General features: G+C 38.9%; 1 protein-coding gene across 1 annotated transcript; it reads left to right on the plus strand.

The window, feature by feature from the left end:
- Window positions 1-1,535: 1,535 nt before the first annotated feature.
- Window positions 1,536-15,464, plus strand: LOC311068665 (adenylate cyclase type 8). Its single transcript, XM_084091250.1, has 20 exons — window positions 1,536-1,621; window positions 2,458-2,563; window positions 3,348-4,297; window positions 4,478-4,627; window positions 5,132-5,262; window positions 5,597-5,708; window positions 5,863-5,990; window positions 6,247-6,405; window positions 6,592-6,814; window positions 6,908-7,093; window positions 8,070-8,170; window positions 8,287-8,491; window positions 9,095-9,193; window positions 9,283-9,455; window positions 9,555-9,636; window positions 10,639-10,797; window positions 12,857-13,003; window positions 13,102-13,194; window positions 13,294-13,411; window positions 14,133-15,464. The coding sequence occupies exons 3-20, from the start codon at window positions 3,407-3,409 to the stop codon at window positions 14,549-14,551; spliced, it is 3,576 nt and encodes a 1,191-aa protein (XP_083947376.1). The 5' UTR covers window positions 1,536-1,621; window positions 2,458-2,563; window positions 3,348-3,406; the 3' UTR covers window positions 14,552-15,464.
- Window positions 15,465-16,066: the final 602 nt, after the last annotated feature.

Below are 16,066 nucleotides of genomic sequence, written 5' to 3' on the forward strand. Positions count from 1 at the left end.
GATCCCACTTTGATAAATGGAGCGTTTTTCAAGTGATTAAAATCCATCATCATCTGTAAGGTGCACTTCTTGCCAACATTTTGCATAATTCATTTAGCAAGTGTAACCTCTCTGGTTCCACTCTGAGCGCGATTTGAACCGCCATTTCCAGCATGAGAGGCTAACAAGGATGCTAAAAACCACAGCCTCTAGCGTCAGTCGCTAACGCTATACTCTTGAGGCCAAAGGAGTGAGGTTTTACCTGCACAACTTTTAGTAGCTGGCCTCTGTTACACTAGTTGGCCAAAACGCTTGTGGTTTGACCTCCTTGTGCACAAGAAAAGGAACTGCTAAGTTTAGCACAGATAGAGCTTGGCCAGGAACAGAAATAGCAGTTTTGAAGCCTTAGCTGGGTGCCTGGCAGCATGTACGGCTCAGGATAGATCGGCTGCTGTTTGAGGAGGACTGGATTGAATCATGTGTGTATTAACTGATTAGTGAGCTCTGGGAATCCCATTAGAGCCAAGCTACCATTGCTAATGCTGATTAAGTCCCTCTAGAGCCCATAGACCACAGTCCACAGTAAAATCTCAACCTCTCCCAATAATTAAGCTGCATGAAAAGCACTCATCTTTTTTTAACTTTTCATTTCCATTAATGTGATGCAGTATTTTTTGTAGATAAAGACAGTGGCTCAGTCATTGTATTAACTATGACAGTACATCCATGGCGATGGTGACCATATGGTCAATTTGTTCAATATGTCTACCCATATTACTCTGTCTGGTGTTTCCTCATTTTCCTCATGTGAAATGTCATTAGTGGTGCTTGCTAAGGCATGCATTACATGCTTAGGTTCAGGTGTTTGATGAAATCCCTAACCCTAAGTATTAAACTTATTTTTCTATGCAATCAGACTATTTTTATCTAGTGGATGAACCACCCACAACACTCTAGCCACAACCTAGCAACAGCCTTGTAACTACCCACAGACCGCTAATATCTTGGCAGCAAGTTTAGCGCAGGCAAGTACCACTCTCGCTTTCTTCCGGAAATGTATAATGTGTAATGAGAATGTGCACTTATTTCAGAACTGTGATTATGGACAATCATGTATATATGATTGCCCTGATGGGTTCACAAAAATATAAATGGTACAATAGTACATCATGTGAATCACCAGTACCATTATTGTCTCCTGGTACAACAACAGTTGTGGGGTACAAAGGGTTGTTGAGTCGCTAGCTTTTAGTTTGCATTGTTTGGTATTTCCTGATTTTACCTTGTGTGATCTCAAAGACTTTCTCCTCATCAGGTCACTATCTGAAGTCTTGTGCATAGTGCACAATTAGTAAATTCTGTCGCAAGCACTTTATCCAGCTTATAGCCAACATTAACTGATCCTACTGACCTGCTTAGCTCAGTTCAGCCAATCAGATACTTTCTTTTACTCCTCTGCCCCACAGATATGTATACCTAGATGCCTCATTCGACCGCTCTAGACACGTATCACTTATCATCTTGCGACAGTCAGCATGTCGTCACTCAAAGTAAGAATTAATGATGCCACATCATTGCGCAGCTTCTGGTTGTGAAACTGCCAAGATTTAAATTCTCGAAGAAATGGGATAACCTTTTACAGGTGAGAATGTGTTTGGTTTGTGTTTTTATATGTATTAACTCAATATTACATGTTTTTACTGTGATAATTGTAATGTTTTTACTTTTACTGTGGTAACTTTGTAATGTCAGCTGACGTCTTCGTCATGTTGTGTTAGTTTAGCAAAACTATCTGCCGAAGTCTATTACATGTATAGATATTTTATTCATTTGTGCGTCAAACTACTGTTGCAGACACTCAGTCAACTCACTCTTGAATGTTCATGGACCACTCCAATATGGCGGATGGCTTACATATAGCGGCCCATTGAAATGCCCGCTAATGAGGCATCTATACATATATATATATATATATATATATATGTTTCTATGCCCTGCCCTGCCTGTATTTCATCTCTATTATTTTAAATATAAATGTAGTGTCCAAATTGTATGTGCCATTTTTACTCTGCACTTATTTTGTATTCTTTGCATTTACATTGTTTAGCCTTTTATACTAATAACATACATTTCATGAGAGATCTATTGACAAATCTCCCAGAATTTTTAAGGTACTGACATTTGACCCTGAAGGGCTCTTGTCAGCTAAAGTTTTCTCTACTGTGCATCATGTGACGTCAGTGATGGATGCTTTGAGTAGCCAGGGCATGAGTGCTGAGTAAGTAATCCTATTTGGGAAACTTGAGCTTCCGTCTCGCTTTCGGCGTGGCAATCTGTTGATCGCTTCTCAGCTCAATGAATCATAAAAACGTGTTCTGCTTTTTCATCATCAAGTTGGTATCTAGATTGCGTAGGTATTTTGCCTGTGTCTTCCTTTACCTGCATTTTGAGAAGAATGCTGTGTATAACAACATGTAGGATGAAGAGAATCAAAGGAACGACTCTTCGATGGAGATGAACAAGTGGATTTTTCAAAGAGCAGCAAAATGTACAAAGAAGCTTTGGGAAGTTTAATAACTCACAGGTAAGCAAATACATTTTTATGATTGATACGTAAAGTATTGGAAATGTTCGATGAATATATATTTCTATTTTAAAGTATAAATATACATCAAAATTATTTATACATCAAAATACAATGTATTTTTTTATCTATAAATAATCTGTTTTGTATATTTATGTATTTTACTTGAAAACAATCCTAATGTGTAAGTTATAATATTTTCCGGTCAGTTTCTATATTAGTGTAAAAATAAATATTTATTTATATAGAAATTAACTGAAAAAAATTGTATTTCCAGCATTTTTATTATCTAGTTTTAGAAACAACATGAACACTGTACTGTATGCTGTGGTAATGGTTGCATAAAAGATCTCTTTCGTTGATCACTTCTGTTTACATTTGAATTCTGTATACTGATCTATGCTTTCTGAGTAAGAGCTGGTTTGGGTTGGGATCACAGGTGTGGGATGGGTTGTGTATGGCGAGATAGAGCCACACATTAAGGGATTGTTTATAGCAGCTAACAGTATTATGGAGCTCAGTGCTAAATCTGGCAGCTTCTTTTAGAGCATAGGGTGACATCACAGGTCCAGTTAAACAGTTCAGTCTGATGTGTCAACAAAGTTGTAACTTGTACATCTGTAGAATAAATGTAACTAATGCAGTTAGCAACAGGTAAAGCAACAAGAAGTCTAATTTAAAGAGAAGTTTCTGCTTTTTATTTAAATTCTAGAAGTGAGGCTCTTATGGCTTTTGAGAAAATACATATGAAGTGCTGAATTTCCTTTTTTCTTTTCTTTGAAAGGGTGATTCAGCGAGTCCCTATGTCATGGGTAATGGTGGCAAGATAAGCCTGTGATTGTCATGGTAACGTTTAGTGACACAACTGACATCCACAATATGCAGCCACCATCCTGCATACCCACTTCAATGTCACCTAGCGTACGGCGCAAACAACTGCTGTGGCAGAACGCAGTGAAACACATCATCAGCCAACAGGGGCTGAGGCAGCAGTTCGGCATGGAGCCAGCCCAAAAGATTCATGTCACTGACGCCTATATTGAGGAAATCAACCAACAGATACGCAGTAAAGCATCACGGGGTATGACTAAACGGCGTTCCTCGGTTGCCAGAGTTCATCCATCCTTTTTCGGGGAACGAGGCAGTGCATCTAGTACACAGACTGGAGCATCTGCGGACTACGTCAGTGATGCTGACTTTTTTGTGCACTGGGGCCACATCATCCATGGGGTGTATATGCCAACATTGAGACACATCTTCAAATCCAAAGATCTCGAGAAACTCTACCAGCGCCATTCATCACACACTAGAAGAACCTCATTAGTTGTCACCAACATTATTGATGCAGCTGCCAAACTACACCTGCTTTTGCTCTACCTGGCCCTGGCACCGGACAGTTCGGACATACTGCTGGGCTGGTTTACAGGGTTCTTCATGGCCTGCGCAACTGCCCTGTGTGTTTTGGTACTCACCTGTAAACGCTCACATTCCCCAAGATGGTTGCATTACGCTGGTATGGCTAGCTGGCTGTCACAGACTGCTCAGATATTGGGGGGGCTGGCATACGGATTGGAAAGAGACCAATCCTGGTATGTTCTGTTCAACCTGTTTGCCACATACACTCTGCTGCCACTGTCACTGCTCTGGGCAATCGGAGCTGGCACACTCACCTCCATACTGCACCTCATTGCAGATACCATACGTCACCTCAGTGAAGTAGGACTGCTAAGAAAGGTAGAGATGGATGGTAGATGTATGGATGAGTCAATGACCTGTGTAGATGTTGATGTTGATGTATGAGTTCCTTGTCTAACAAAACAAATCATTTATCAATCTAGCTCTAGTCATCCCAGGTACAATGATTTAATTTTCCTTTCTAAGAGACTGGTTCTCAATTGGCCTCTTTATCTTTAGATTCTCGCCAAGGCTTTACTGTACACATGCATGAATGTGGCAGGTCTGTTCATCCATTACCTGACCGACCGGTCCCAGAGACAAGCCTTTCTTGAGACACGCCGCTGCATCGAAGGCCGCATGAAACTAGAAATGGAAAACCAGAGACAGGCAAGTGGAATTGAAGTCTGTATGTTTTGCTGAGATTCCAATGTCCTTTGTCCAGTAATGTTAACAAATTAGCGTTAATACGGATGATTGATAGAACACTGGTACACTGGTTACATTGGTAAACACAGCAAACACTTGAAGCGAAAACTATCATTAACTTGTTCAGAAAATTGAAATAGTCTGGCGAGGTGGGGCCACGGCTTGGCACATTCCCGGGATGTGATTTTTTTTTTCCCAGGATGGTAGGGGAAGACTCATGAATATTCATTAGGGAAGTCATCCCTGATTGGTCTGATGACCTATCCCTAACCCCACCCCTAAACCTACCCATCAGTCATGAGTACTCCCCAAAAATGATACTCGAGTAAAGTACAGATCCCTCAAAATTGTACTTAAGTACTGTACTCAAGTAAATGTACTCAGTTACTGTCCGGCTCTGCATCTAGTATGTGTAAAAGTTGGTTCAGTGAGAATATCTGAGGTCAGCTTTTGTTCCCGCCTCAGGAGCGTTTGGTGCTGTCGATCATACCCCGCTTTGTTGCCTTGGAGATGATTGCTGATATGACTTCTATGGATGATGAACTTGATCCACAGCAATTTCACAAAATATATATCCATCAATACAAAGATGTCAGGTATCTAACAGGACATGTTTTAGCGATAAGTTATACAGCAAGGATGAATAGAATATGACCATTCCATTCCTAGTGAAATATTATTTTCTAGATGAGATCAATTGGATTAAAAAAAAAAACATTTGGATCACCTAAATAATGCATTGTCAGTGTTGTCCTTAACACCCCAAATCCACTGGAAATGTAACGTGCAGAAAGATGAAATTCAAAACTGATTTGTAGATTATAGTAAACTATTATAGTAACCTTTTATATTGAATATAATTAAAAAGTATTACTAATACTGTCACTACTTAATCTTTATCACTACCTCATCATTATCTTTCTTTCCCAGTATCCTCTTTGCTGATATAAAGGGATTCACACTATTATCCATGAACATGTCCGCTCAGGAGTTAGTGCGCTTACTCAATGAGCTCTTTGGACGTTTCGACCGGCTAGCCGAGGTATGCTTTCAGATTTTATTTGATTTTCTGAAGTTGGTATTTTAGAGCTTCCAACAGAGTGTCTTAATTTAAAATCACTGACAGAACACCATAGTCCATTTTAAAACTCCTATAAGATGTGTTCCGCTGATATTTCCAATGTGTGTCTTTTTAGGAATATGACTGCTTGAGAATAAAAATCTTAGGGGACTGTTACTACTGTGTGTCTGGAGTACCAGAGCCTCAGCGGGCACATGCCAGCTGCTGTGTGGAGATGGGACTAGCTATGATCAGCACTATACGGTACAACACAGTGCTATTCCCTGTATAACCAATAAGTTCATAGAGTTTCTGTAGAATTAGAAATAGTGTGCTTTAGGCATTCGAAGTACAATGAAAAACTGTAGCGCTGGATAAGGTAAACATCATTTTGGTTGCCTAAATCTGGAAAGCTGAATCAATGGCTCCACATATATTTGTGGCTTAAACTAATAATAGATTACTCTCCTTCTGAGCTTATTTGTACAGGCATTAAGGATTTATATCTGTATATTCTTAGATCTATAAGGAAACAGCTGAACTTTGACATGGATATGCGGATTGGGATCCACTCTGGCTCTGTTCTTTGTGGGGTTCTTGGCCTACAAAAATGGCAGTTTGATGTGTGGTCCTGGGATGTAGGCATTGCCAACATGCTTGAAGCAGGGGGGATCCCTGGGTGAGTGACCAAAACTTCATACAGGAGTAGATATCATATATACACATTCTAATGTTACATTACCTCAGTCTTTGCTCTAAGTCTTTAAACAGACTAGTTACTAATGTTGGAACAGTTTCACTTTAGTGTTAAGAGGATCTGCTTTTGTATGAAACACTCTCTTCTAACTGTCCACTTTATCAACAGACGCATACACATTTCACGCGCTACTCTGGACTGCTTGGATGGGAACTACCAAACAGAGGACGGGCGTGGATATGAACGCAATGAGTTCCTACGAAAACACAAAATTGACACTTTCCTAATCTGCCACAAGGAAGAGGACCTAGATGAAATTAAAGCTGATCATCCAAAAACCCGTCCTTGGAACAAAGAGGTTCCATTTAGCAACATCATTGATATTAACTGTGTATGGCTCTCTGTCAGTAGAAGAATAACACTGAAGATGATTTCCAGTTCTTGTATAATGGGTGTACCTCTCTGGTGAACTTTAACCTTGCAGATCTTGGCCTCCTTCTCCGGTGGCTCTTACACACAACTTCCTACATCCTCAGGGAGCAGATCCACATCCAAGGAGATCAACAAACGGATAGAGCATGCAGTCGATCTCCGCAGCAGTGAGCGCATGCGTCAAGAGCACATTACTTCAGCCACATTGGTGTTTAAGGATACACACATTGAGGAGAAGGTACATGGGGCAGGATGTGATGTGATCAAAATATTGTCTTGGACTAGAAACTGAGGCTATGTTTACACCTAATATATTAAGATGCCTTTTGGTCGATCGGATCACAAGTAGACGAGGGAGACACATACCCATTTACACCTGGTATTTTAATACATCTCTTTTGTCCACTTTCAACCACTTCTGTCCTGATTTATTCGAAGGGAGGGATCTTTCGATCTAATGGATAAAAATAAGCTTGCGCAATTTACATATGAGCGCGTCCTGAGACGACGGAAAAACATACGGAGAGCAGCAGCTTTCGTTTCTGCTCTGACAGCCGCGAGACCACGCTGAATGAGTGTGTGTTAGAAATCAGGAATGGAGAGAGAACATTGTGCTTGGTACGTTTTTCGTCTTCAAACCAAATTTGGGTCTTCAGCCGACAAAGTTTAAATCCCATCTGGCTAGCGCACTTCCCGTAATGTTTAAGTGTTAGGTCAGTAGGTGGAGAGTAGGTGGTCTTTTGTGGCTATTCGTGCGCTTTTGACCACATGAGCGTTTACACTACGAAAGCAATCCGGTCAAATGCGTTTTCGACTACCTCTGGAAGTGGTCAAAGTGGACAAGCTCAAAATGTTTACACCTGTATTTAGCATCATCCACTTGACCTGATCGACCAAAACGCATCTTAATACCTGGTGTACACAGGGCCTGAGTCCTGTCATGAACTCAGGAGCATGAGGACTTGACTCAGACTTGACTTGGTCTCTGTCTTGACTCAGACTTGAATGAGCTGGTCTCGAATAATAACACTGGTTTGTATAGAATAGATCATGAAAAGACCATCATGAAAATAATTTAGCAATCCAATTTATCATAAAACATGAAGTTACTGAAATGTGTAAATGCCCAAAGATTTGTTTTCTTTCTAAACCTAAGGGTGTCTTTTGAAACAAAAACAAAAAACTGACTGTTTATATTTTGCTCCTTGGTTCAGTTCTCACAGGTGAGGGATGAGATATTTAAGACCAATTTAGTATGCTCCTTCATCATGTTTCTTCTCCTCATGGCTGTCCAAGCCCTCATCCCTGTACCCAGGTAAAGAGTCTACTCAACTGATGTTTAGCACCTGAAAAAGATTATATTTTTGTCACATTTACATAGAGCTTAGATATGTTAAATTTCACCTCCATTCCCCACTGTCTTATCTGCAGGTCGTTTCACTGGACAGCATTACAGTTTTGTCTGTTCTTGCTGGGATATCTATTATTGCTTGTGGTGGTCCTGGCTGAAGAGTTTAAACATTCTCCAGGCATCCTTCAGCAGTTTTGCTGCTGGGTCCATGAAAACAACAGTATGCGGAACATTCTCACTGTCGCAGCTATAGCCATCAATTTTGGCATGGCCCTCTTTGACATGGTGAGACTTGCATGAATTTTTTTTAGTGCAATAAAAAAAAAAAATACATTTTGAATTCTGTGATTATGATGGCATTTTAGGAGGTAAATCAATTTGCCTCTAGAGAAATACCCAAACAAAACCTAGTTTTTTTTTTTGGATGGTGTGGCATAGTGGGTAAAGCTCAGGGCTGGTAACTGATGGTTGGCTGATTCAAGCATCATTGGGTCCTTGACCAAGGTTTTTTCGAGGTGGTAAACATTGTTCTGTGAAACTCTCGTGAGATTTGGATGAGTTCTTACCAAGGTTAGGGTTAGAGATAGGATTACTGTGGGATTTAAAATAAACTGTTTATGAATTTCGAATGTGAATCTTGCAAAATATTTTAGAGAGTAGGTTATCTAGACACAACCCTTGAGCAAGACACTTAACCCTGCTCACCTTGTATTTTGTTTAGTTGATTTGGATAAAAGTGAGTTAAATGTTAAATTTTTACCACGTCAAATTATTTAAACTGTTTCATAGTGTTCCACCTTATGTTTTAATTGTTGGAGGATAAAAATTGGGCTTTACAATGTCAATTTTGGTCCATTCATTATAATTTTTCATCTTGTGCTTATCCAGATATGGTGCAACTCCACTGAGACAAGAGAAATAAACACCAGTGAAACAGAGGACTATCAGACCAGCCAGAAGCCATTTACTGCCTGCACCTATCCAGAGGTGTGACTTACTTCCATATAAACTGTCCTGTTGTGAAGACTCCACCTATCTGTTATTATATTTCATGCCTATTATATTTATATACACAGTTCTTCATTCTGAGTGGGGTGGTTTCCATAGTGACCTGTGCTGTGTTCCTGAGGATGAGCTCTCTCTTGAAGTTGACTATTCTGTTGTTAGTGGTGGCTGTCTATACTTACTTCATCGAAGTGTCCTTCCACATGCTGTATGTACATCAACCAGAGCAGAAACAGTTAAGTAGGTGAGTGTCTATCATAAATCTATGTGTCTATCACTATTTAGAAATACTTTAAAAAAAACACTTTCATACTAACGTTTATTTGCATTTCATATTTTCAAGGTCCCACTACCTCAGAAGAAAGGGAGTCTCAATTATATTGATTGCAATGTTCATCATAGCTGTGATTTACAATGGACGACGGGTATGAATCTTTCAGGTTTTTTGTTTTTTCTTCAGTTTCAGCAGGGTTGCCAACTATCACGCATTTGGCGTGAGACACGCTTCCAGGCTTTGTCTGACACTCTTATGCTGCCGAAGTAAATCTCACGGCAAATTAAAAAAGCTAACGGGTTGTGCAGCCTGTTTGCCGTATGACATCAAGAATCGCAAGAGCAATTAGAAAGATGTGCTCTCGAGTCGTTCTCTAGGTATTTTGATGCCATATACCATTTGGTCTGCATAGTGGCGAATGACGTTGAACACGCGTATTGACATGGTATGGGTTTTAATTCAACCAATGAAGACCTGCAACCTCTTGATTGGACCAGTCTGTACCAATCATATTTTCCCCACACCGTGCAAGGTCATTGTATATAAGCTGCTGACCCCTACCTGTGCAACACTCACCAAAGATGTTTAGGCAGCATTGTGAAATGTAGTATTTGTGCACACAAGCAAATTTACATCTCTCATCTGAGATAACTATTATTAATTTGAGTTGTTAATTTAACCTTTCATAATAATACCAGTTGACAGGGCTCCCTGTATGTTTACAGCATTGGTTGAGAGATTTTTCCTTGAGAAAAACTAACATGTAGCTACTGTACCTGAGATTTATCCAAATGAATCGATATTGAATCAAGATCGGAATCATATCGCAAGCTTATGAATTAAAATTGTGAAATTTGTATCAAGCACTAATAAAAACAGAAACTAAACTTAATGAAATTCTGTTTCACAATCATAATACGCAAATTTGTGTTGCAAGATTTTTGTGTATAACTCTGTATAATTCTCACTCCAAGCTAAACTCAAAAGTTGGCAACCCTGGTTTCAGTATTCCGTTTTGACAACACATTGCCCTGAAGCATTATATTATCTATATAGCATGTAGTCATTATCTGGCAGAGAATCGTAAAATGTAGAAAACTGTAATACACATCTGGGATCTTTCCTTATTCTGTGCCATCTCATTCTGATTCAGTGGGAGGCCACAACACGGCTTGACTTCCTGTGGCGTTTGCAAGCTCAGCAGGAAGTGCAGGAGATGAGAGACCTGAGAGAACACAATGAGTGTCTACTGCACAACATCCTGCCTGCACACGTTGCTCGTCACTTCCTAGAGAGGAACAGAAATGACCAGGTACATTAGAGTCATATATAAGCAACTATCAGTGATGATATTAATTTTGAGCAAACTTGAAGAAAATGTGAGTGGTGCTTGCCTGTGCATAATTTGCTCCCATGATGCAAGGGTGATCTTATCATCCGCCGGGTGAAAACAGTAATAGCTTAAAGGTGCAGTAAGCGATTTTTGATAAATGCTGTTGAAAGTGGATCGGACTAAGCACCGCAATAAACATGTAGCCAATCAGCAGTAGGGGGCGTGTCCACTCATAATGGGGGAGGAGAGAGAGTGAGCAAGAGGGAGATTTGAAGAAAGACTGTAGAAAGAGAGATGGCTGAGAGACATTACAAAAGAGAAAAGCTCAGAAGAATATCACTGGAAAAAGAAGGGTTATGATCAGGCAAGGGCTTTAGGATCCGCGGTAATATTAGAAAAGCTTTCCAGCCCTGGAGATGCCTTAAGTGGGAAGGCCTGAAAACAGATGCCAAGGTTGTGTTGTTTCTGCTCCATAGTGAGTAACATTGGTTTTACAGTGTTTCCAAAGGAAACTGACTGTGAACAGAACTAATATTGTTGTTGTAATTAGCTCTAGTAACAGGTCCGTTTTGAGTGTCATTAGCCGTGTTTCCACTGTCAGGCCAAAAGCGAGCGTGCTAGTGCGTGCCAGGGCAAGTCGCATTTCTACTGTCACTTCCGGGCTTGATCGGGCCTTATCAGGGCTTCCTCGGGGCCAACAGTCAGGGGTTTTTGGCCCGCCGAATACCTTGGTTCGAAGCGGGCCAACTGGGGCTTGAGGAGCGGTCATGAACAAAGGCAGAGTTTACCTGAGTCAGGAGACGGTCAACACCGCAGCTTATTTCCTATGTTATTATATCAGGCTACCAGCTAACTTCAACATTTAAGACATTTTAAACAATTTTCAGCTGAAAACTCACTTTCAGACACCAGCGAGTGTTTGAAATAATTTTCTTGCGATCCGATGTGGATTGTGATCACTGTATGAGGCAGAAATATATATATATATATGTGATGCTAAAGGCTACTTATGCTAACCACAGTCATAATAAATACACATGATTACATAAAATACCAGAGACCACTTGAAGAACGTAGACAAATCATATATGATTATAATTGTGTATTTATTTGGTTACATGTTTTATCTGTCTCTTCCCTGTGCCTTTGTTGAGACTGGACTAATGCATCCGTGTGTGCTTTGACTGAAGAGTATAGCGAGACGGGAGAGATCACATCACTTAGTGGAAAATTAATAGAAATGCTCAGAAATATGATGTAAACATATGATATTTTATCAATATTTTTTTATTGTGTAAGCGCTTGGACTTAAAATCCTTAATGGAGTTGTTTTGTGCATTCCTGTGATCGCAAATAAATGGAAGCAGGTGTAACTGAATAGGTATGTGTTCTCTTTTTATGTGAAATGGTAAATACCAGTTTGATTCAGCATGATTGATGTGCGCTCCAGACAGAGAAAATAATAAAGAATTTTTTTAATAATTAATTAATACATTTTTATTTTTCATTAAGTTATTTTGCGTCACTTCAACTATGATAAAGAAACATCCACTGCATTGTGTGTTTGTACATTTTGGGGGCGGAGCAATAAAGGGAGGGTTGTGTTTGTTTGGTTTGATTTCAAATATCAACAGTGATCAACAACGATTCTCAGAAATCACATACTGCACCTTTAAATAAGAAATATCACACCTCAACAACCCACACAGTTTGAGGTATCAATAACATCCATAGCAGTTTTTTACCTGTTATTTTGTTTTATTTTATTTTACCTGTACAAAAACAATCCATTATGCTGCTTGATATTGCAAACTGGTTTTTGGTAGCATATTATTTTAATACTTACTATCGTAATCATACACACTGGTTTGTATGCAAATAGTCATTCTTCTAATTATTTACCTATAGCAGCTAATTTATCAGAAGTCTTGCACATTCACAGAAAATGTTGCAAAAGCAATGGTGGTAATGACCCACAGCTAATAAACTACAAAGACCAAATAAAAGTCCATGCATCATGTTGTCTTTGTCCTCTCAGGAGCTGTACTCTCAGTCCTATGATGAGGTGGGGGTGATGTTTGCCTCCATCGCTGGCTTTAATGACTACTATGAGCAGAAGGAGATCAATCACGAGGGAGTTGAGTGTCTCAGGCTGCTCAATGAGATCATTGCGGACTTTGATGAGGTAGGACTTTGATGAAAGGTTGTACTTTTTTTGCTGATGTTTTTTCTCTCATCTGTCTTATACAAAGCCCTCATTGTTTTTGTTTCTCTCTGGAAAAGTTGTTAGAGGAGTCATATTTTTTGAACATTGAGAAAATCAAAACCATTGGCAGTTGCTACATGGCAGCATCTGGTTTATCACCCGATAAACAGGTAAACCATTCTAATTCATTTGATTAGCCTTATTAATTATATACATTTGGAATTTCCAACTGTAATGCACTATAATTGTTCTGTGCTTCATCCTGACAGTATTGTGCTGTAAATGACTTGCATCATATCAGTGAGTTGGTTCTGTTCGCTTTGGCTATGCAAGAGACTCTGAGCGAGATCAACAAACATTCTTCAAACAATTTCCAGCTGCGCGTTGGTAATGGCTAGTGGACTAGACCTCAGTCAAAGTAGATGCTATATCTAATCTAATGCAAATGAGGCTGTAAGGGATAGAAGTAAATATTGTGTACTGTTGTTGTGTACCTGGGTCTCAATCACAATACATTTCCATAAAAACATGGGTTGTATAAAATATTGAACACACTGTACGTCTGTCTTTCACAGCCTTTTGGTTTTGGTTCATGTCACATTTAATAAATAATTCAGCTAGATTTTGTAATAATTACAATAATTAGCATTGAATGGCTTCAGAAGGCTTGCCCTTTTTGGATCTTGACAGACCCTGGTCACTGTAAAGTGAAAGTGACATGTGAAGGCCAAGAATGGTAACCCATACTTTGTCCTCTGCATTTAACCCATTAAAGTTAGTGCACACACATTAGGAGTAGTGAGTAAGTACACTGCAAACCGTGGACACACAACTGGAGCAGTGGGCAGACATTTTTTGCTGTGGGGTTAAGTGTCTTGCTCAAGGGCACCTCAGTCATTTCCTCTCAGTATTGAGAATTGAACCCACAACCTTCGGGTTAACAGTCTAACTCAATGCTTATCTTGTAAAAAATATTTTTCGGTCCCTTTAAATATGCCATCTACTCTGAATATGAAGTCTATACAGTTACCTATAATTTATGACAATAACAATGAGTATATATGAGTAACTTCAATATATATGCGTAACTTCAATATACCCCCCCTAGGAATTGCCCATGGCCCTGTTGTTGCTGGGGTCATCGGTGCCACCAAACCCCAGTATGATATCTGGGGCATGACAGTGAATTTGGCAAGTCGGATGGACAGTACTGGAGTCAGTGGAAGGATTCAGGTTCCCGAGGGCACACGTAATATTCTAGCAGACTGGGGCTTCGTGCTAGAGTTGCGTGGTGAGATATACATCAAGGGCGTCAGTGAGAGAAAGGGACGTGTCCGAACGTACTTCATCAGCACCAAAAGGCGTCAGATAGCAAGCAACGGTATTGCAGACAGAGGAAAGAATGGACGCAGTGGGAGGACCACCCTGGCCACTGTGGTATTTGGCCTTGTACAGGCCATTCACAGAGAGAAACAGAGAGGTACCAATGGAGGTTTCACTCTGCCAAACAGCAACTTTAGCCACTAAAGATTATGATGTGACACATCAAACCTGGATTCACTGGAACTTGAATGACACTCAGTTAAGACACTGCCTTCATCTTTGAAAGGATACCTCAAATATCATATAAAATCCTCATATGGACTTTAGAACATATTTTTATTTTTATTTTTTATTATATTTTCATAAATTTCACTTGTAACTTCTTATAATGAAACAATCTAATGAGATCAAAATATAGGCTAAGGAGACTTTGCAGGTATAATTTTTTACCTGGTTACAGTCAATGTAAACTCCTCATTCCTGCCATGACAGCATAAAATACCTCATATGTACCACAGATACAAATTGTGCACAAACTGTCACTTCTTTTTAAGTTTTATGATGACTAGAATTCTTTTGTACCTCAGAATAATAATAAAGATTAAGAAAATGTACTACAATATTTGTTTTTAACATTAACATATAGTTTTATAAGTTAATAGTCTTTATTCTTTACTTTTTATTTGTTTACATTAGACATTTGTTTCTGATTTCCATTGAGATGTTATATATGTAAATGCCATTTAAAATGTAAAAATACATGTGTAACAGCCATTTTATATTGCCTTGGAACTACACTGTAGTTAGTAATGTGTGCTAAAAGAGATATTTACATAAAACCACCTTTATTTACCAGGAAATGCTTTCATATAATTAAAGTTTAATGATCAGAGTATCTTATTTAAAATACAAAATGTCATACTAAACACCTACACACGTTCACCACAAACTGATTTTGTAGCTTTTTTGTAGAATTTGTCAAAACAAATGTACCATGATAACACCATGGTATTCTTCCTTCCAGTACTGCTACAATTACGTGAATTTGCATGATGGAACAATTTGCATAGGCCAATATTTATATGTATGAATGAAATAAAAATAAATAAATGTATTTACCTTTTTCCTGTTCTCTCTTTTTTTTGTTTTTTTTTATAAAAAGCCAGGCTTGGGTTCCCAGATACCAAAGTTGGCCTATCCCATGATTCCCTTCCCTTGCAAAAACTTTACCATAACTAGTTCACGCCAAAATAGTTATTGACCACAGTTATTTTATGAAATGTAAAATTCAAACAGAAAGATTTTAATCCTTACCTTTTTTTGAAGAGGATAGCGTGTACTAGGCCTTCTACTTTTAGTAGTCATGGACACTTTCGAAACTGCTTCGTGAAGCTTCGAAACCTAGCTAATCATTTGTTTCGAAGCAGGGATTCGTGGTCATAATTATTTCAATGGTTCTTTGTGACCCGACTCGTGAAACACTGTCTATATGTTTTTTACCTAATTGTAGACCTTTTAACGACAAATTTGTCATAATAAAAAGGAATAGTTATGGTTAACGTAGTCTTTTATTGGCCTGACTAACCAAGCTTTCCTTTAAACAAACAAAACAAGCCTTACAATAACACATAATTATACTGTCACTTCATATGTGATAATATTATATGATCTGTGTCAACTGCATTTAATAGATGACACTTTTAATAAAACATTTGCATT

This window comes from Abramis brama, assembly GCF_963993115.1.
Source record: "Abramis brama genome assembly, chromosome: 18".
Taxonomy (NCBI): Eukaryota; Metazoa; Chordata; class Actinopteri; order Cypriniformes; family Leuciscidae; genus Abramis; species Abramis brama.

Excerpts from the sequence above, each read along its gene's own strand:
- LOC311068665 (XM_084091250.1), top strand. The coding sequence starts at position 3,407 with ATGGTAACGTTTAGTGACACAACTGACATCCACAATATGCAGCCACCA. Across the intron at positions 9,456-9,554 it reads GAGCAGAAACAGTTAAGTAG|GTCCCACTACCTCAGAAGAA; the intron begins GTGAGTGTCTAT and ends CATATTTTCAAG. Across the intron at positions 13,195-13,293 it reads GTTTATCACCCGATAAACAG|TATTGTGCTGTAAATGACTT; the intron begins GTAAACCATTCT and ends TCATCCTGACAG.